General features: G+C 39.4%; 1 protein-coding gene across 1 annotated transcript in view; it reads right to left on the bottom strand.

The window, feature by feature from the left end:
- The window catches only part of UTRN (utrophin), a 528,745-nt gene that overhangs the window by 346,043 nt on the left and 167,584 nt on the right, over positions 1-15,118 (bottom strand). Inside the window, exons 40-42 of the mRNA XM_077813162.1 lie at positions 14,440-14,613; positions 8,958-9,146; positions 6,744-6,916 (exon numbers count right to left, since the gene is read on the bottom strand). Coding sequence (XP_077669288.1) covers positions 6,744-6,916; positions 8,958-9,146; positions 14,440-14,613 — 536 coding nt within the window. The remainder of the gene's footprint in view (positions 1-6,743; positions 6,917-8,957; positions 9,147-14,439; positions 14,614-15,118) is intronic.

Here is a 15,118-nt window from a genome sequence, read left to right as displayed (position 1 = left end):
AGCGACAGTAGGCGGACACAGGAATTTTTTTTTTTTTTAAATAAACCAAGAATATACTCTTCAGAAAACCATCTTAGCCAGGCACGTGACTTTTATAATTTGTTGAGTGCTGACGGTATCTCTGCACTGTGTAGTAGATAAGATCTCTGTCCCCAAAGGATTTACAGTCCACGTAAGACAAAGAATACAGAAGAGACACAACACACTGATGGACAAGATCATGTCTCACTTCAAAATACTGCATTTTGTTTGCCTTTACAAAATATAAAACAGAGGGCAGATATCCTCAGCTGGCATAAATCTGCATAGCTCCATTAATGGATCTGGAGTTGAGATCTGGTATGAATTTAAGAAGGCAGTTCATTTTTGAAGACCAAAATTAAGACATGGTACTAGTTTGCACAGTAGGAGTATGAACCATTTTTCCATAAACTTCAATAGGAGTTGGATCTAGAGTTCCACTACAGAGGAAAACCTCAATGCTTATGTATACAATGATATTTAATAAGAAATACGTTTCACTTGTCTTTATATCATGAGATACCAAACCCTACAGAAGTGAACCAATTTTAAACTGTGAACACAGCATCTTTTTGCCAATCTCAAATTTTTCTTTGGTTTCACACAACACTAATATATGTTTAATTCATCCTTATATTTTTGAATTCATCATTCTGACTGGCTGTCATAAATGTAAAGGGAAAGGTAAACCCCTTTAAAATCCCTCCTGGCCAGAGGAAAAATCCTCCTCACCTGTAAAGGGTTAAGAAGCTAAAGGTAACCTCGCTGGCACCTGACCAAAATGACCAATGAGGAGACAAGATACTTTCAAAAGCTGGGAGGAGGGAGAGAAACAAAGGGTCTGTGTCTGTCCGTAGGCTGCTTTTGCCGGGGATAGACCAGGAATGGAGTCTTAGAACTTTCGTAAGTACTCTAGCTAGGTATGTGTTAGATTATGATTTCTTTAAATGGCTGAGAAAAGAATTGTGCTGAATAGAATGACTATTTCTGTCTGTGTGTCTTTTTTGTAACTTAAGGTTTTGCCTAGAGGGATTCTCTATGTTTTGAATCTAGTTACCCTGTAAGGTATCTACCATCCTGATTTTACAGGGGTGATTCCTTTACTTCTATCTACTACTATTTCTATTAAAAGTCTTCTTGTAAGAAAACTGAATGCTTTTTCATTGTTCTCAGATCCAAGTGTTTGGGTCTGTGGTCACCTATGCAAATTGGTGTGGATTTTTACCAAACCTTTCCCAGGAAGTGGGGTGCAAGGGTTGGGAGGATCTTGGCGGGGTAAGACGTGTCCAAACTATGTTTCCCAGTAAACCCAGTTAGAGTTTGGTGGTGGCAGTGGATATTCCAAGGACAAAGGATAAAATTAATCTGTACCTTGGGGAAGTTTTAACCTAAGCTGGTAAAAGTAAGCTTAGGAGGTTTTCATGCAGGTCCCCACATCTGTACCCTAGAGTTCAGAGTGGGGGAGGAACCTTGACACTGGCCATCTTTGTAGACAGATTTGGAGTACCTGTACAAGTTCAGATATAAGCTTGATTTAATTGTATCCCATTAGGAAATACCAAATCTAACTTTTCAGTTATTTACTTGCTGTGATTTAAAAAGTTACAATTTTGATGGTTGCTGATTGAGTTAGATCTAATCTTTGCCAAGACGCATGCATATTTCCTGGCCTAGATTTTTTTTTTTAAATGTTTGTTTTACTTTGTTTGTATGGCTTAGTTTTAACTACCAAGTTCAGTTCAATCCTTGTAAGATGTAAGCTAACCCAATTTAAGGATAGGCTTATCTGGGCTTCAACTTGTAAACATGAATGATTTCCCCAAAATGAAATCTGTATATTGTAATGCAACCCATTTAGAAAATGAGCAACATTTAGTTTACATACAGCTTTAATCTAAAAAGTTTTGCAAACTGAGTATACTTTAGACAAGATCAGTGGTTCTCAACCTATTTACCCTTGTGGAATGCATACATAGCTTTCTGGGTGTTATGTGGGCAGCATCTACACAATATATATACTACCTGTATGGCCCTGAGGCTGTCACATGAGCCGCAGCTGTGTGTTAATTGGGCCACAAGCAGCCCACAGGTTTATGAACCATTGAACTAGGTACAAGCGTTCTTTCTTCAGAGATCACTGTTTATTGTTCATCTTTTAAAAGCCAACGAATGAGAACGTAACACCTTCTGATTTCTTCAAATAAACTGTTATAATATCCCAACAGTAACATTTTAAGAACCGTGGGCCTGGTTAGAGTACAAATGGCTCCTTCACATTAACATATACAGTGACTTTTACATTTAATTTATTCATCACAAAAAAAAAAAAATCAAAGAACACACGAACACATGGGGAAGTCAAAGCAGGTAATGGGAATTAGTGAAAAAAAGAAACCTTCCCAAACACACCTTACTTTAAGAAATTAACCCAGTAAAACGATCTCTACAACTAAATGGGAAAACTAGTTCTCTTTTATTGCCAATGGAAACATTTGAACACCTAAGCAGGTCTCAATGCACTTGGTGAACACCCTTGGAGCTGATGACAGCTCGTAGGGAAGTACTGTGAGATGGGTCCCTGAAAAGAGCGGGAGGTGAATTGGATAACGTATCCCTCATTTAGTGTGCTGAGCACCCACTTGTCTCACATGACATTTTCTAAAACTCAGTGGAAAAGGGACAGGCATGTTCCAAAGGCAGTTGATATAGTTAGTGTGCAGTCCTCAATGGAGCAGTCAAAATGACTGCATGAAGTTTGTGTTGTCTGGTAAGAAGGGCCTGCTGTAGACGAAGATGACTAATATCTTCAAGGAAGTCTTGACATTCGAGGAACTATATGACCTCTGCTAAAAAGAGGATCTACAGTAAGGGTGTGACCTAAACTGTTTATCTTAGTCACTGGAGTGTAAACTAATATACAAAGTATTGAACAGGAGTCTTTCAGTTTGCACCCAGTATTTTCTGTTTCAGGGTGGTAGCCATGTTAGTCTGTATCAGCAAAAACAACAAGGTGTCCTTATGGCACCTTAGAGACTAACACATTTATTTGCGCATAAGCTTCGTGGGCTAAAATCAATTTCATCTGATGCATGAAATGGAAAATACAGTAGAGATACATAAATACACAGCATTTGAAAAGATGTGAGTTGCCTTACCAAGTTGGGGGGGGGGGGAAGGGGGTCAGTGCTAATGAGCCAATTCAATTAAGGTAGAAGTGGGCTAGTCTCAACAGTTGATAAGGAAGGAAGGAAAAAATGACTTTTACAGTGCTAATGAATTCAGTGTAATCAAGGTGGCCCATTTCAAACAGTTGACAAGAAGGTATGAATATCAGCAGGGGGGAAAATTAGTTTTTGCAGTGACCTATGCAATTCCAGTCTTTATTCAGGCCTAATTTGATGGTGTCCAGTTTGCAAATTAATTCCAGTTCTGCAGTTTCTCGTTGGAGTCTGTTTCTGAAGTTTTTTTTTTTGTTGTTGAAGAATTTTCACTTTTAAGTCTGTTATTGAGCATCTAGGGAGATTGAAGTATTCTCCTATGGGTTTTTGAATGTTATAATTTTTGATGTCAGATTTGTGTCCATTTATTGTTTTGCATAGAGACTGTCCGGTTTGTCCAATGTACATGGCAGAGGGGCATTGCTGGCACATGAAGGCATATATCACATTGGTAGATGTGCTGGCTGATGTGGTTAGGTCCTATGATGGCGTCCCTTGAATAGATATGCGGACAGAGTTGGCACTAGGGTTTGTTGCAGGGTTTGGTTCCTGGGTTAGTGTTTTTGTTGTATGGTGTGTAATTGCTGATAAGTATTTGCTTCAAGTTGGGGGGCTGTCTGTGTCATTGCAAAATAGTTTAGACTCTTCAACACCCTTCAAATGGTAAAACTTCACCTATATTTTGCAGCTCTTTCAGAATGCCAGAAACCTGCAGCCAGGAAGAGTACATTGTGGAAATCACAATGTCACTGAACACAAGGCTGTATCAGCAATATCAGTAGCTGCCTGAAGGGATATACTGGCCATGAGATACCCCTCTGAAACTAGAGCCATAAACTGTTCTTTATATTCCTCTGGCAACTTGTCAACAAACTTTGAAATTGTAGAGAAATTAATAAATATATATTTAAACAAAAAAGCCTGACAGTTAGCCACTCTCTTTTGAAGAGAGACGGTAGAGTAAGTTTTTTGGTCACATAAATCCAGCCTCTTGAATTCTTTGTCTTTTGGATGGGACTAATGGGATCATTCATTAGTGACCATGACCACCAAGGAATCAGAAACTGGATGGAAAAAAATCAAAATCTTTTTGATCGATTTGATATTGTCTGTCCACAGACTTGACCTTAGGTGATATAGAGGAGTCTGCCAGAGGGTTTTTGCCAGCTCCAGAAAGGCTTTATTAATAGGAAGGGAACCCCTTTCTGTGGGCAGGAGTTGGTAAAACATCAAGGATGCTGTGCAGGTTTTCTTGCACAATTTCCATGTACATTCCTAAGGAAGTGGCTACCCTCGCCATGAGGTTCTGGAAGACCTCTAAGGTCCTTCGGTGTGGGGTGGGGGAGGAGGAGAAAAGAGGAGATGTCCACTTTGGAGTGATGGCTTCATCTGCAGAAGATAATTAACTATGGGTAGGGAACATCCAGAGGTTCCTTCATCATTTCTCCTTCCTCCATAGGGTCCAGTACAGTGGGTGAAAGGATGGTAGCAGGATCATGGGTAGAGGTTTCCTGCACTGGGGGAGGAGTAGACTCTCTTTTCGAGTAAGATTTAGAATCCTTCAGCGCACCCCAAGACCAGTAAGACACTGCACTGCCTGAGTCATCCATGGTGGGAGACACCATGCTGGTGCCTCTTCATAAAAAAAACTAGCCCTGTTTCTTAGATCCTGTCTCTCCAATAACAGGTCTAATAGGGCAAACTGAAGACTTCTAAAGCAATAGAGTTTCCTCCCTTTCAGAGACCAGAGAAGAAATGTAGATTTCTTCAGAATAGGGAAGAGCAGTCCCATTGGTGCTCAACGTGGACTGGGAGACACCCACGAATACAACAAAAATGAGGATTCAGGTGGTTGGAATGCTGATGAAGTGGTTAGTTCAGATGATGTCAAAGGAGCCGGTGCAAGTGCTGCAGAAGTCACAGAGGTCCGTGAAAGACACAGAATCTGTGACTTTGAGACCTCCATGACAGATTCGTAGCCTTACTGATAGTCTATGAAATTAAATAGGATTTTACTGACTTTTTTTTTTTTTAAAAAGAGACAACAATGGTACTTGCTTTTAATTATGTCACCAAAAAAAAAAAAAATCCAGAAAAATATATTATGTACCAACAAAGCAAGGATGAAAGAAAATAAAAATTATATATATATATATATATATTTCAGTCATGTGTATAGTATATCAGTCAAAATACTACCATGACTGGCACCCTATATATATATATATATATACACACACACACACACACACACACACCATACAGAGAACAAGCAGCATGCATAAAGACATCCCTTTATGTAACAAATTGACAGAGGAGGATGGGGAGTAGTATTTTTAAATTTCTTCACGTGTTATAAGATGTGCATGTTTTACAGGGTGAGGGTTTAAAAAAAGTGTTCAAGACTTCATTTGCATAGTTATCCATTCTTGTTACCTCCATTCTCTCCCCTTTTAAATGCTGCAACTACAAATGAGCTCTTTCAATACTTTAAATTTACTAGTACAGCCCAGTTCAACTTGGGAACTACTGATTATAGAAATCGCAATCCTTAGTATTAAATGTTAGCAAGATCAGACCCTTCCAGTTTAATTAATGATAACTTCCTGAATTCCATTAGAACATTTTCACCGTTTTACAACCACAATGGAAACTTCTTATAAAAATGGTCCATGCATTTCAAACAATATAGCAGTTTTACAAGTGATTAACTGTAACAGCCAGCTATTAAATTATCTTTTAAGTGTAAAACATCCTATAATTGTGTCCAACAGTTAGCTTTCAGTTTAAGATTTTTTTTAAAGAATTGAAAACATTCATATTTGCTCAGTGAAAATACATGAAATTAAACTTGTACTCAAAAACTGTAGTTCTAACATGCTTAGCCAATCAGAAAAGTTTAAAATACCTGAAAATTTATTATTGTTCATGTTAAACTAAACATAGGAGATCTCATCTGTTTTCTTATACATTTACTTAATTGTTCTTTCAGGATCACTCAGCTGGAAGCAATTTCTTCTTATTCAGCCACATTTCAATGTAAAAACATTTACATCACAGATTATTGCTGTTTATCATGCACACAGTGCCACAGGTGTATAGCATTTTACCAAACATTTAATATATATAAAAGACAACTCATAAAAACTTTTTGAAAACATATCCCATTCAACACATTCTCTATTAAACCAGAGCTTTGTAATATCCTTACAAAATAAAAGTTGCAAACATTTTGCTATAATGTAAGAATATTCTACACTATCAAGTAAACCAATCATTTAAGGTATTCTAGCTAAGGCGGATATTTTTTTAATAAAAACCGCAATACAGTTTGTATGATAGCCAGTGTTAAATAATGTTCAAAATTATTTTGCAGCATTGAAATAGGAAACGTGCTGATTAAACTCTTTGATTAAGTTTTGTAAATAGTTAAAATTCTACAAACATAAAACAGTTACCACTATTCACATTAAAATATATTCCTACAAAATCAAACAGACTTACCACTTCTGATCATTGTACATCCTATTAATCCTGTCCCACTCTGCATTCAGCTGTGTTAGTGCATCTCCTATTTGAATTGCTTCAGGTCCAGATGCTTCCAGTATAACATCAGGTTGTTTCTCATGAATGACTGCAATCTGGTCCCCAAGTTTATCCAAAACGTCTTTTACGTTCTACAACCACAGTGATGGCACCAACCCGTTAGTAAAGTCAACACCAGCAGGAAACAAGAATAGTCAATAGCACCTTCAAAAAACATTGTGAATATTGCCAGTTGAATAACCAGAAATGGAAGACACTGGCTATCATGGGAAGAGCACCAGCAGTTGATAAATCAACAGAGAAAAACTGTTTTCAGTTGCACCTTTTTAATCGATCCTTTCCACAAGCTTATAAGACGACAACAGATATTTAAAGCCAATCGTTTTTTAAGTTAAGGGAACAAGTAGTATTAGAATGAACCTCACTTTTTCTCTTATTCTTTTGAGCAAAGACTGCTCTTGCAATACACTGAAGGTTAATTTATCTCTTTCTTCCTCGTCTCATAAGAAAAGGGATAGTTTAAATTACTCCCCACCTTACCTGACATACCCCGAACTGCATTAAAGTAATGTGAACATTTTAACTTTAAAGGACAAAAAGATTTCAGAGTTAATACTGCCAATTCCAAAGATATTGCAGTATTGTGTCTAGGTGTTACAGAACATTACACAGTTCTGGCACTATTTTGAGACTTCATGATCTAGATACAATGGCATATGGATGAAATAGCAGAATTGCCTTGTATTTATCAATTGTAGTTTCATCATTTCCACAAATCCCATACAAGTCTGCATGCTGTTTTTCTTCCAAATGTATTTTAAATAATGTGAGATTGTCAAAAAGAAAAATGTATGGGACACTATTACTTAAAACTATGATGAGCCTTTTTAAACCCATACAGTATTACTATCATCACTGGAATTCCTCCTCGGTGGGCGCACATATACAGCAAGGAGGGAATAGGGACTGAAAACAGCATCATCATCACAATGGATTAAAACACTCCACCCTGACAAGGCATGATGTTATAGTTATGTATGCTTTTGAAAACCTTTGGGTGAGTACCAGTAATTGCTTTTCTCAGTGAAACAGTTCAGCAATTTTAATTCTCCCTTGCTCCAAAAACTAATAAATGGTACTAGTCCAGAAGTCCTCAGACTGAGGTCTGTAGAGAGCTGGTGAGTCACATGTTGCTAGATCTTTCTCCTTGTTTCCAGCTGCTTTTATAGAACTTCGTAAAGAAATTACAAAGACGCACCAGGACATGTATACAAGCAGCAGGCAACAAGCAGAAGCAGCAGTCAGCTTAGCTACCTCTGTTAGGGGACATTGCTACAAAGGGAAGCTTGTACAGTGAATGGGAAACATCAAAAGGCAAAAAAACATGAATGGAACAGAGACGTATATGTGGGATGAGGAATGAAATGAAAAATAAAAGGAGACCAGCTATAAGTTTCAAAAACTTATAAAGTAAACGGGACTTAGACTCCTAAGTATCTAATTCACTTCTGAAAATGGTCTCAGGTGCTTTGGAAAATTTTACCCAGCAAGTTACTTTTTCAAAAACAACAATTAACGAAGTAGGTAAGTAGTCCAATTGACTTCAATTGGAATGAGTTATGGGCTTAGGTGCTTTACTGAATTGGGACAGGAGTATTTTCATGCTTAAAGTTAAACCTTATTTGCAGTAAACTCAGCTATGAACAAATACTTTCCTAATACTTTTCCAAGTAACAGCTACGGTTACTACAGGGATATGTGTATGAAATCACGATTGAGACAGTGGAAGGGAAGTTTACCGATTAGGCTCTCTCTCTTGAAATAAGATGTTGATCACATTGTGAAAAAAATTGGAATCCCTGTAGCAGTCAACATTTTAAACAGACAACTGTAAAATTTCACTGAAAGAAAACAACCACTTCTCACATCTCTGCTTGCCATTTCAAACTTGAGTGTTCCAAACAGAGAGAGAGAAAATATGCACTGACACGTGACAGTTACGAACAGCAGCTACAGTGGGAAGGACACAAGTAGGATTTATTTATTATTTTCTTCACGATATATATTGAACCAGTACACTACACAAGTTGAAAATGTAACCACTGAATCATTTCTTGGTTTTCATCCTTTTTTGTTGCTCTTTTTGCAATACAACACTTAAATTTGCAATACCTTCAATGAGTCTTCCTGAGTAGAGAAGTCCTCATAGACACCAGTGTTTAGCTCTGGTGCATTCAGCAACAGTTCAACATCGGCCATAGCCAGCAAAACTCTGTTAATTTCAACGAGGTATTCATTAGGGAAAGGAGAAGCCATAATTCCTGATGGATAGTTGCCTTTTAACCTCAGGACAGGGATCGCCTAAAGAAACATAAAAGGTCATTTAATTATTTATTCTTCTCAATTTAATGCATTTTGGAAAAAGAAAAATCCAAAACAAAAAGGCTACTGTTACAAATGAAAAATTTCTACTATATTCAGAGTAGGCATTTTCTAAATTAAAAACAAAAGACATAAGAGTTCTTTCTATCATTCTCAAAATTACCCAATATCAGGATTATACCAGCAATTAATTTATTTATTTTTTAAATCCTTTTAAAAAAAATCTTTTTAGTTCTCCCACCTTCATTTTTGTACCTCATGCCATAACACTTTCTCCCTGGACTCGTGTTTACAGGAAACAAATGGAAAGAAAAGAGAGTCTCTGCTTTCCTGGTTGTCAGTGCTTTACTGAAGACAAAACACAGTTGTAAATTTACTCCAGCACATCCCACCATTTTTCCTCCCTGTCTTCTTAGCACTTTTTGCTCCCTAAAGAATTTTTAAATATCCTCTCGTAAGTTTTAAGCTTTGCATGGGATGACTAAGGCCCTAAAAAGATTTAAAAGCATGTGAGCACTTTTCCAGCAAGTACTAAATATTCTTGCTGAAAGATGCTTACATGGTTTCCAGCATTAACATAGTTTGTGCCTCACTTTCCCTCATAATGACAAAATACTGCAACCGAGTGCCATATTTGTATGTATACAGCATCCACTGTATCCATTTTCCAGCCACAAAAGATTAGCAACTTCTGGGGCCTCTGGAATCATCTGATGTGGCTCCTATAGACCAGAATCTATTTGGGTGAATTTCTAGTTAGCAGAGAGGGAAGCACTGGAGGTGGTAAAATGCAGCTTTCTTCTATGGCATGTGATATAGATGACATAAGTGCACTGGAGAGTTCCTGGAAATTAGCTCCAGGTGGCCTAGGTTACATCGTTGCCATATCTGGAAAAGACAGTAGTCACAGGTATATGAAGCAGATTTTCCATGGGCTGAAGCATCCTGGAAATGGTTTCCTGTTTCAAAAGCTTGTTAAGGGACAGAGGACACTGTGTTGTCAGAGGACACTGAAAACACCAGAGCTTTAACATTAACCATAAAAATTAAAATCTTGCAATGAACATTCTCTGCTTCACCTGCTGTATGTAGAACACACTATCATGCTTACATGAAGCAAATGAGTTGACAAAACTGCCTGATGGTGCAATGAGTATCAGAGCTCTATATTATTTGCAAGTGCCTTTGTGTTTTGATCAAATGGCTTAGTAAGGAAATTGGAGAGGAAATGGAAGAGTTCTCTCTTATAAGTAAGAGGTTGTGCCAGTTTATTGAAGTGCCTACAGAACCAGTGTCCTATTTAAACTCCAATTCAATGCCAAATCTACTTGTACCTTTTAAAATATATAACAGTCCCACAAGGTACTTTGGGGGGAGGTAGGGGAGAAGGTGAAGTGATGCTGACTGTAATATTCCAAAAAGTGTTCTTTGTAATGACAGCAGCGAGAACATTAGTAACTTCAATGCCTTTAATATTGCCTCCGCTGAATTGTGTAGACATATTTAACAGATCACTCTTAGTACCAACATTAAGGTTTGCTGCCAATTAGCATGATGGTAGAAACACATATCAGAAGAATTCATCTAAATTTTCATCCTGTGTCTACCACTCTATATATAAACCATAAAAAAATTCAAAGTTACTCTAAAATTCATGATTGGGGTTTTTGGTAAACTCACTTCAGGTGTTCAGCTACCAAAGCAGGGTAATTAACTGCACCAGTAACAGCATGAAGTGGCATTTTTTCTTTCCTTAAGCTACTAAAAGTGATCTTCAAAAAATACCTCTACTTACAAAAGGTCTCTTCTGCAGCTGGGTCTGCAATCCTTAGAACAGTATTGAGGAAGATCAGCTTTTTGTGCTCCACTCGAAATGGACAGACCAGTTATTCAATCTCAGGAAGACTGAAGGAAAATTGGCAACTTTTGCAATTGATTTCTGCATAGCTGCTGTTCATCTGTGATATTTTGCATTTTCTTCCTCCCATTGTGCGGCTAAATCTCTTACAGTTGCTCAAATCACTCAAACGACATCTGGCCTCCTCATCATCCACTACCCAAATGTACTTCAATGGTCAGTGAGACAAACAAACAGCTCTCCTTCTCCCTTGATATAATAATTCTGTGTTTGATCAATAGCAGTGGCTGAGAAAACACACTTGGGTCTTTCACTCTATGAACTTGTCAAGCTTAAAGTTGTATTCAATGTCTGGATATTTCTGGGCACCTTAAACACGTTGTTCAAATCTACCAGAACCCAGTGGGCATAATCTGCGTGGTCAAGAGTAAAAGAACCACAGAAGGGCACCTAGCTGTTGAATGAAATTTATCTCAGATACTGAACACTTCTAAGGAAGGATGCCAAACTGCAGTGCTAGCACTGGACTGAAACTGGACCGTCAAGGCACTGCCACAAGACTACCAATTCATAACATGTGATGTCTCAGCCATTTATCATGCACAAAAAAAACCCATGATGTACAAGCACAAAATTGGGTCTAACGCAATTGAGAGCATAGTTAAAACATAGGGGCTTAAAATAATCATGAGAACGGCCATACTGGGTCAGACCAAAGGTCCATTTAGCCCAGTATCCTGTCTTCCAATGCCAATTGCCAATGCCAGGTGCCCCAGAGGGAATGAACAAAACAGGTAACCATCAAGTGATCCATCCCCTATCGCCCATTCCGAGCTTCTGGCAAACAGAGGCTAGGGACACCATCCCTGCCCATCCTAGCTAATAGTCATTGATGGACCTATCCTCCAGGAGTTTATCTAGTTCTTCTTTATAATCTTGGCCTTTATAACTTCCTCTGGAAATGAGTTTCACAGGTTGACTGTGAGTTGTATGAAGAAATTCTTCCTTTTGTTTGTTTTAAACCTGCTGCCTATTAATTTCATTTGGTGGCCCCTAGTTCTTGTGTTATAGAATATCAGGGTTGGAAGAGACCTCAGGAGGTCATCTAGTCCAACCCCCTGCTCAAAGCAGGACCAATCCCCAATTAAATCATCCCAGCCAGGGCTTTGTCAAGCCTGACCTTAAAAACTTCTAAGGAAAGAGATTCTACCACCTCCCTAGGTAATGCATTCCAGTGTTTCACCACCCTCCTAGTGAAAAAGTTTTTCCTAATATCCAACCTAAACCTCCCCCACTGCAACTTGAGACCATTACTCCTTGTCCTGTCCTCTTCTACCACTGAGAATAGTCTAGAACCATCCTCTCTGGAACCACCTCTCAGGTAGTTGAAAGCAGCTATCAAATCCCCCCTCATTCCTCTCTTCTGCAGACTAAACAATCCCAGTTCCCTCAGCCTCTCCTCATAACTCATGTGTTCCAGACCCCTAATCATTTTTGTTGCCCTTCACTGGACTCTCTCCAATTTAGCCACATCCTTCTTGCAGTGTGGGGCTCAAAACTGGACACAGTACTCCAGATAAGGCCTCACCAATGTCGAATAGAGGGGAACGATCACATCCCTCGATCTGCTCGCTATGCCCCTATTTATACATCCCAAAATGCCATTGGCCTTCTTGGCAACAAGGGCACACTGCTGACTCATATCCAGCTTCTCACCCACTGTCACCCCTAGGTCCTTTTCTGCAGAACTGTTGCCTAGCCATTCGGTCCCTAGTCTGTAGCTGTGCATTGGGTTCTTCCGTCCTAAGTGCAGGACCCTGCACTTATCCTTACTGAACCTCATCAGGTTTCCTTTGGCCCAATCCTCCAATTTGTCTAGGTCCCTCTGTATCCTATCCCTCCCCTCCAGCGTATCTACCACTCCTCCCAGTTTAGTGTCATCCGCAAATTTGCTGAGAGTGCAATCCACACCATCCTCCAGATCATTTATGAAGATATTGAACAAAACCGGCCCCAGGACCGACCCCTGGGGCACTCCACTTGACACCGGCCAACTAGACATGGAGCCATTGATCACTACCCGTTGAGCCTGACAATCTAGCCAACTTTCTACCCACCTTATAATGCATTCATCCAGCCCATACTTCTTTAACTTGCTGACAAGAATACTGTGGGAGACCGTGTCAAAAGCTTTGCTCAAGTCAAGAAACAATACATCCACTGCTTTCCCTTCATCCACAGAACCAGTAATCTCATCATAGAAGGCCATTAGATTAGTCAGGCATGACCTTCCCTTGGTGAATCCATGCTGACTGTTCCTGATCACTTTCCTCTCATATAAGTGCTTCAGGATTGATTCCTTGAGGACCTGCTCCATGATTTTTCTGGGGACTGATGTGAGGCTGACTGGCCTGTAGTTCCCAAGATCCTCCTTCTTCCCTTTTTTAAAGATTGGCACTACATTAGCCTTTTTCCAGTCATCTGGGACTTCCCCCGTTTGCCACGAGTTTTCAAAGATAATGGCCAATGACTCTGCAATCACAGCCGCCAATTCCTTTAGCACTCTTGGATGCAGCGCATCCGGCCCCATGGACTTGTGCATGTCCAGCTTTTCTAAATAGTCCCTAACCACCTCTTTCTCCACAGAGGGCTGGCCATCTACTCCCCATGTTGTGATGCCCAGCGCAGCAGTCTGGGAGCTGAGAAGGAGTAAACAACACTTCCTTTTTTACACCCTCCACACTGGTCATGATTTTATAGACCTCTATCAGATATCAATACTGACCTTTGATGCAGTATCACAATAGTGGATAGGCACTGTTAGAAAAAACTCGCAACAATTACGCATATGCTGACTGCACAATTCTGTCATGACAGACAGATCTAGAAAATTTATAAACCAGTACATGTGCATGCTACTATTTTCAGGGTGTCCCTATATGTTCATTTTGTTCACATGCTTTATTACTTCACCAACTTCAGTAATTTAATTCTGAAGACATAAATCCAGCTCTCTCTTCTGCAGCCATGCAGGTCTCCCTGGCCTTGGAACCAGTGTGCTTCTGCTGCAGAAGGAGAGGGCAGTCTCTTTGCATCATCTGCATCATCATCCTTGCTCTCTTCAAAATCTTTCCTCAGCAGAGCACAAGGTGTAAAAGAAGACTGAGAATGGACAAATGCCTAAAAGTCATGTAGGACAACTAAGGTGCACTGACCCACATGCTGTGGTTCTGCAGCTACCTCCATGGCAGAGGATGAAGGATGCTACAAATTATTGCAGCACGCATGCCAGTATGCACTGGCCAAATGCAAGGCTCTGGATTTCATTCAAATGGATAGTTCTTTTGACTTATCTTTCTGTCCTGCTGCATTATAACATACAATTGTTTACCTTCCATTAGAAAAAAAGCTTACCTGGGATTTGAACTGCATCTGTTGACATACAGCAAACTGGGTTTCAACTTGTTGCCAGCGCTGACAAACAGAGTGCTCTGCTTCGCCAACTGGGCCATATTGGGACAGGTTGCTGCTCTTCTTCTGCAAAGCAGTGAATTCCTCGCGGTGCTGTTCGAGCTCCTGAAGCAGTTCCTGCAGAGTACACCTAATTACAGCTGGCTGCAATCACTGAAAAGTTATTTCCCCCTTTTCACACATCATTCAATGGGTAAACACATCAGAGTGGTGTATGTATATTACTACACTACTGCTTTATATATTCAGCTTTTCTCCTCCTTAAATGTGGAGATGCAGAACCAACAAGGCCTGGGGAGGAACGGTAATTTCTGCCTCACGTAATTATGTCCCTTGCAAGTTGGCTCACTCCAACTAAATCTCATGTAAATCTGGTGTTTTTCTTTTTAAAAAATCGTAAGCATGGAAATTTGGTGCCCAACTTTATCTTAAGCACCAAAAGACAAAAAGCAAATCAAAGATCAAGTGGTTGAGCTATTGCCTTGGAAGAGGTGACTGGATGACCTAATTGTCTTTTCCATCTCTAATTTCACTGCTGAAAGGACAGGTTTATTAAACGTTTTGACCCATATCCTCAAAGATATCTAAGGAGTCTAACCCTTATTGCTGTCAAGGGAGATAA

Source organism: Eretmochelys imbricata, chromosome 3 (genome assembly GCF_965152235.1).
Source record: "Eretmochelys imbricata isolate rEreImb1 chromosome 3, rEreImb1.hap1, whole genome shotgun sequence".
In the NCBI taxonomy this organism is placed as follows: Eukaryota; Metazoa; Chordata; order Testudines; family Cheloniidae; genus Eretmochelys; species Eretmochelys imbricata.
The sequence above is the reverse complement of the archived record's forward strand: the minus strand, read 5'-3'. Positions and strand labels throughout refer to the sequence as shown.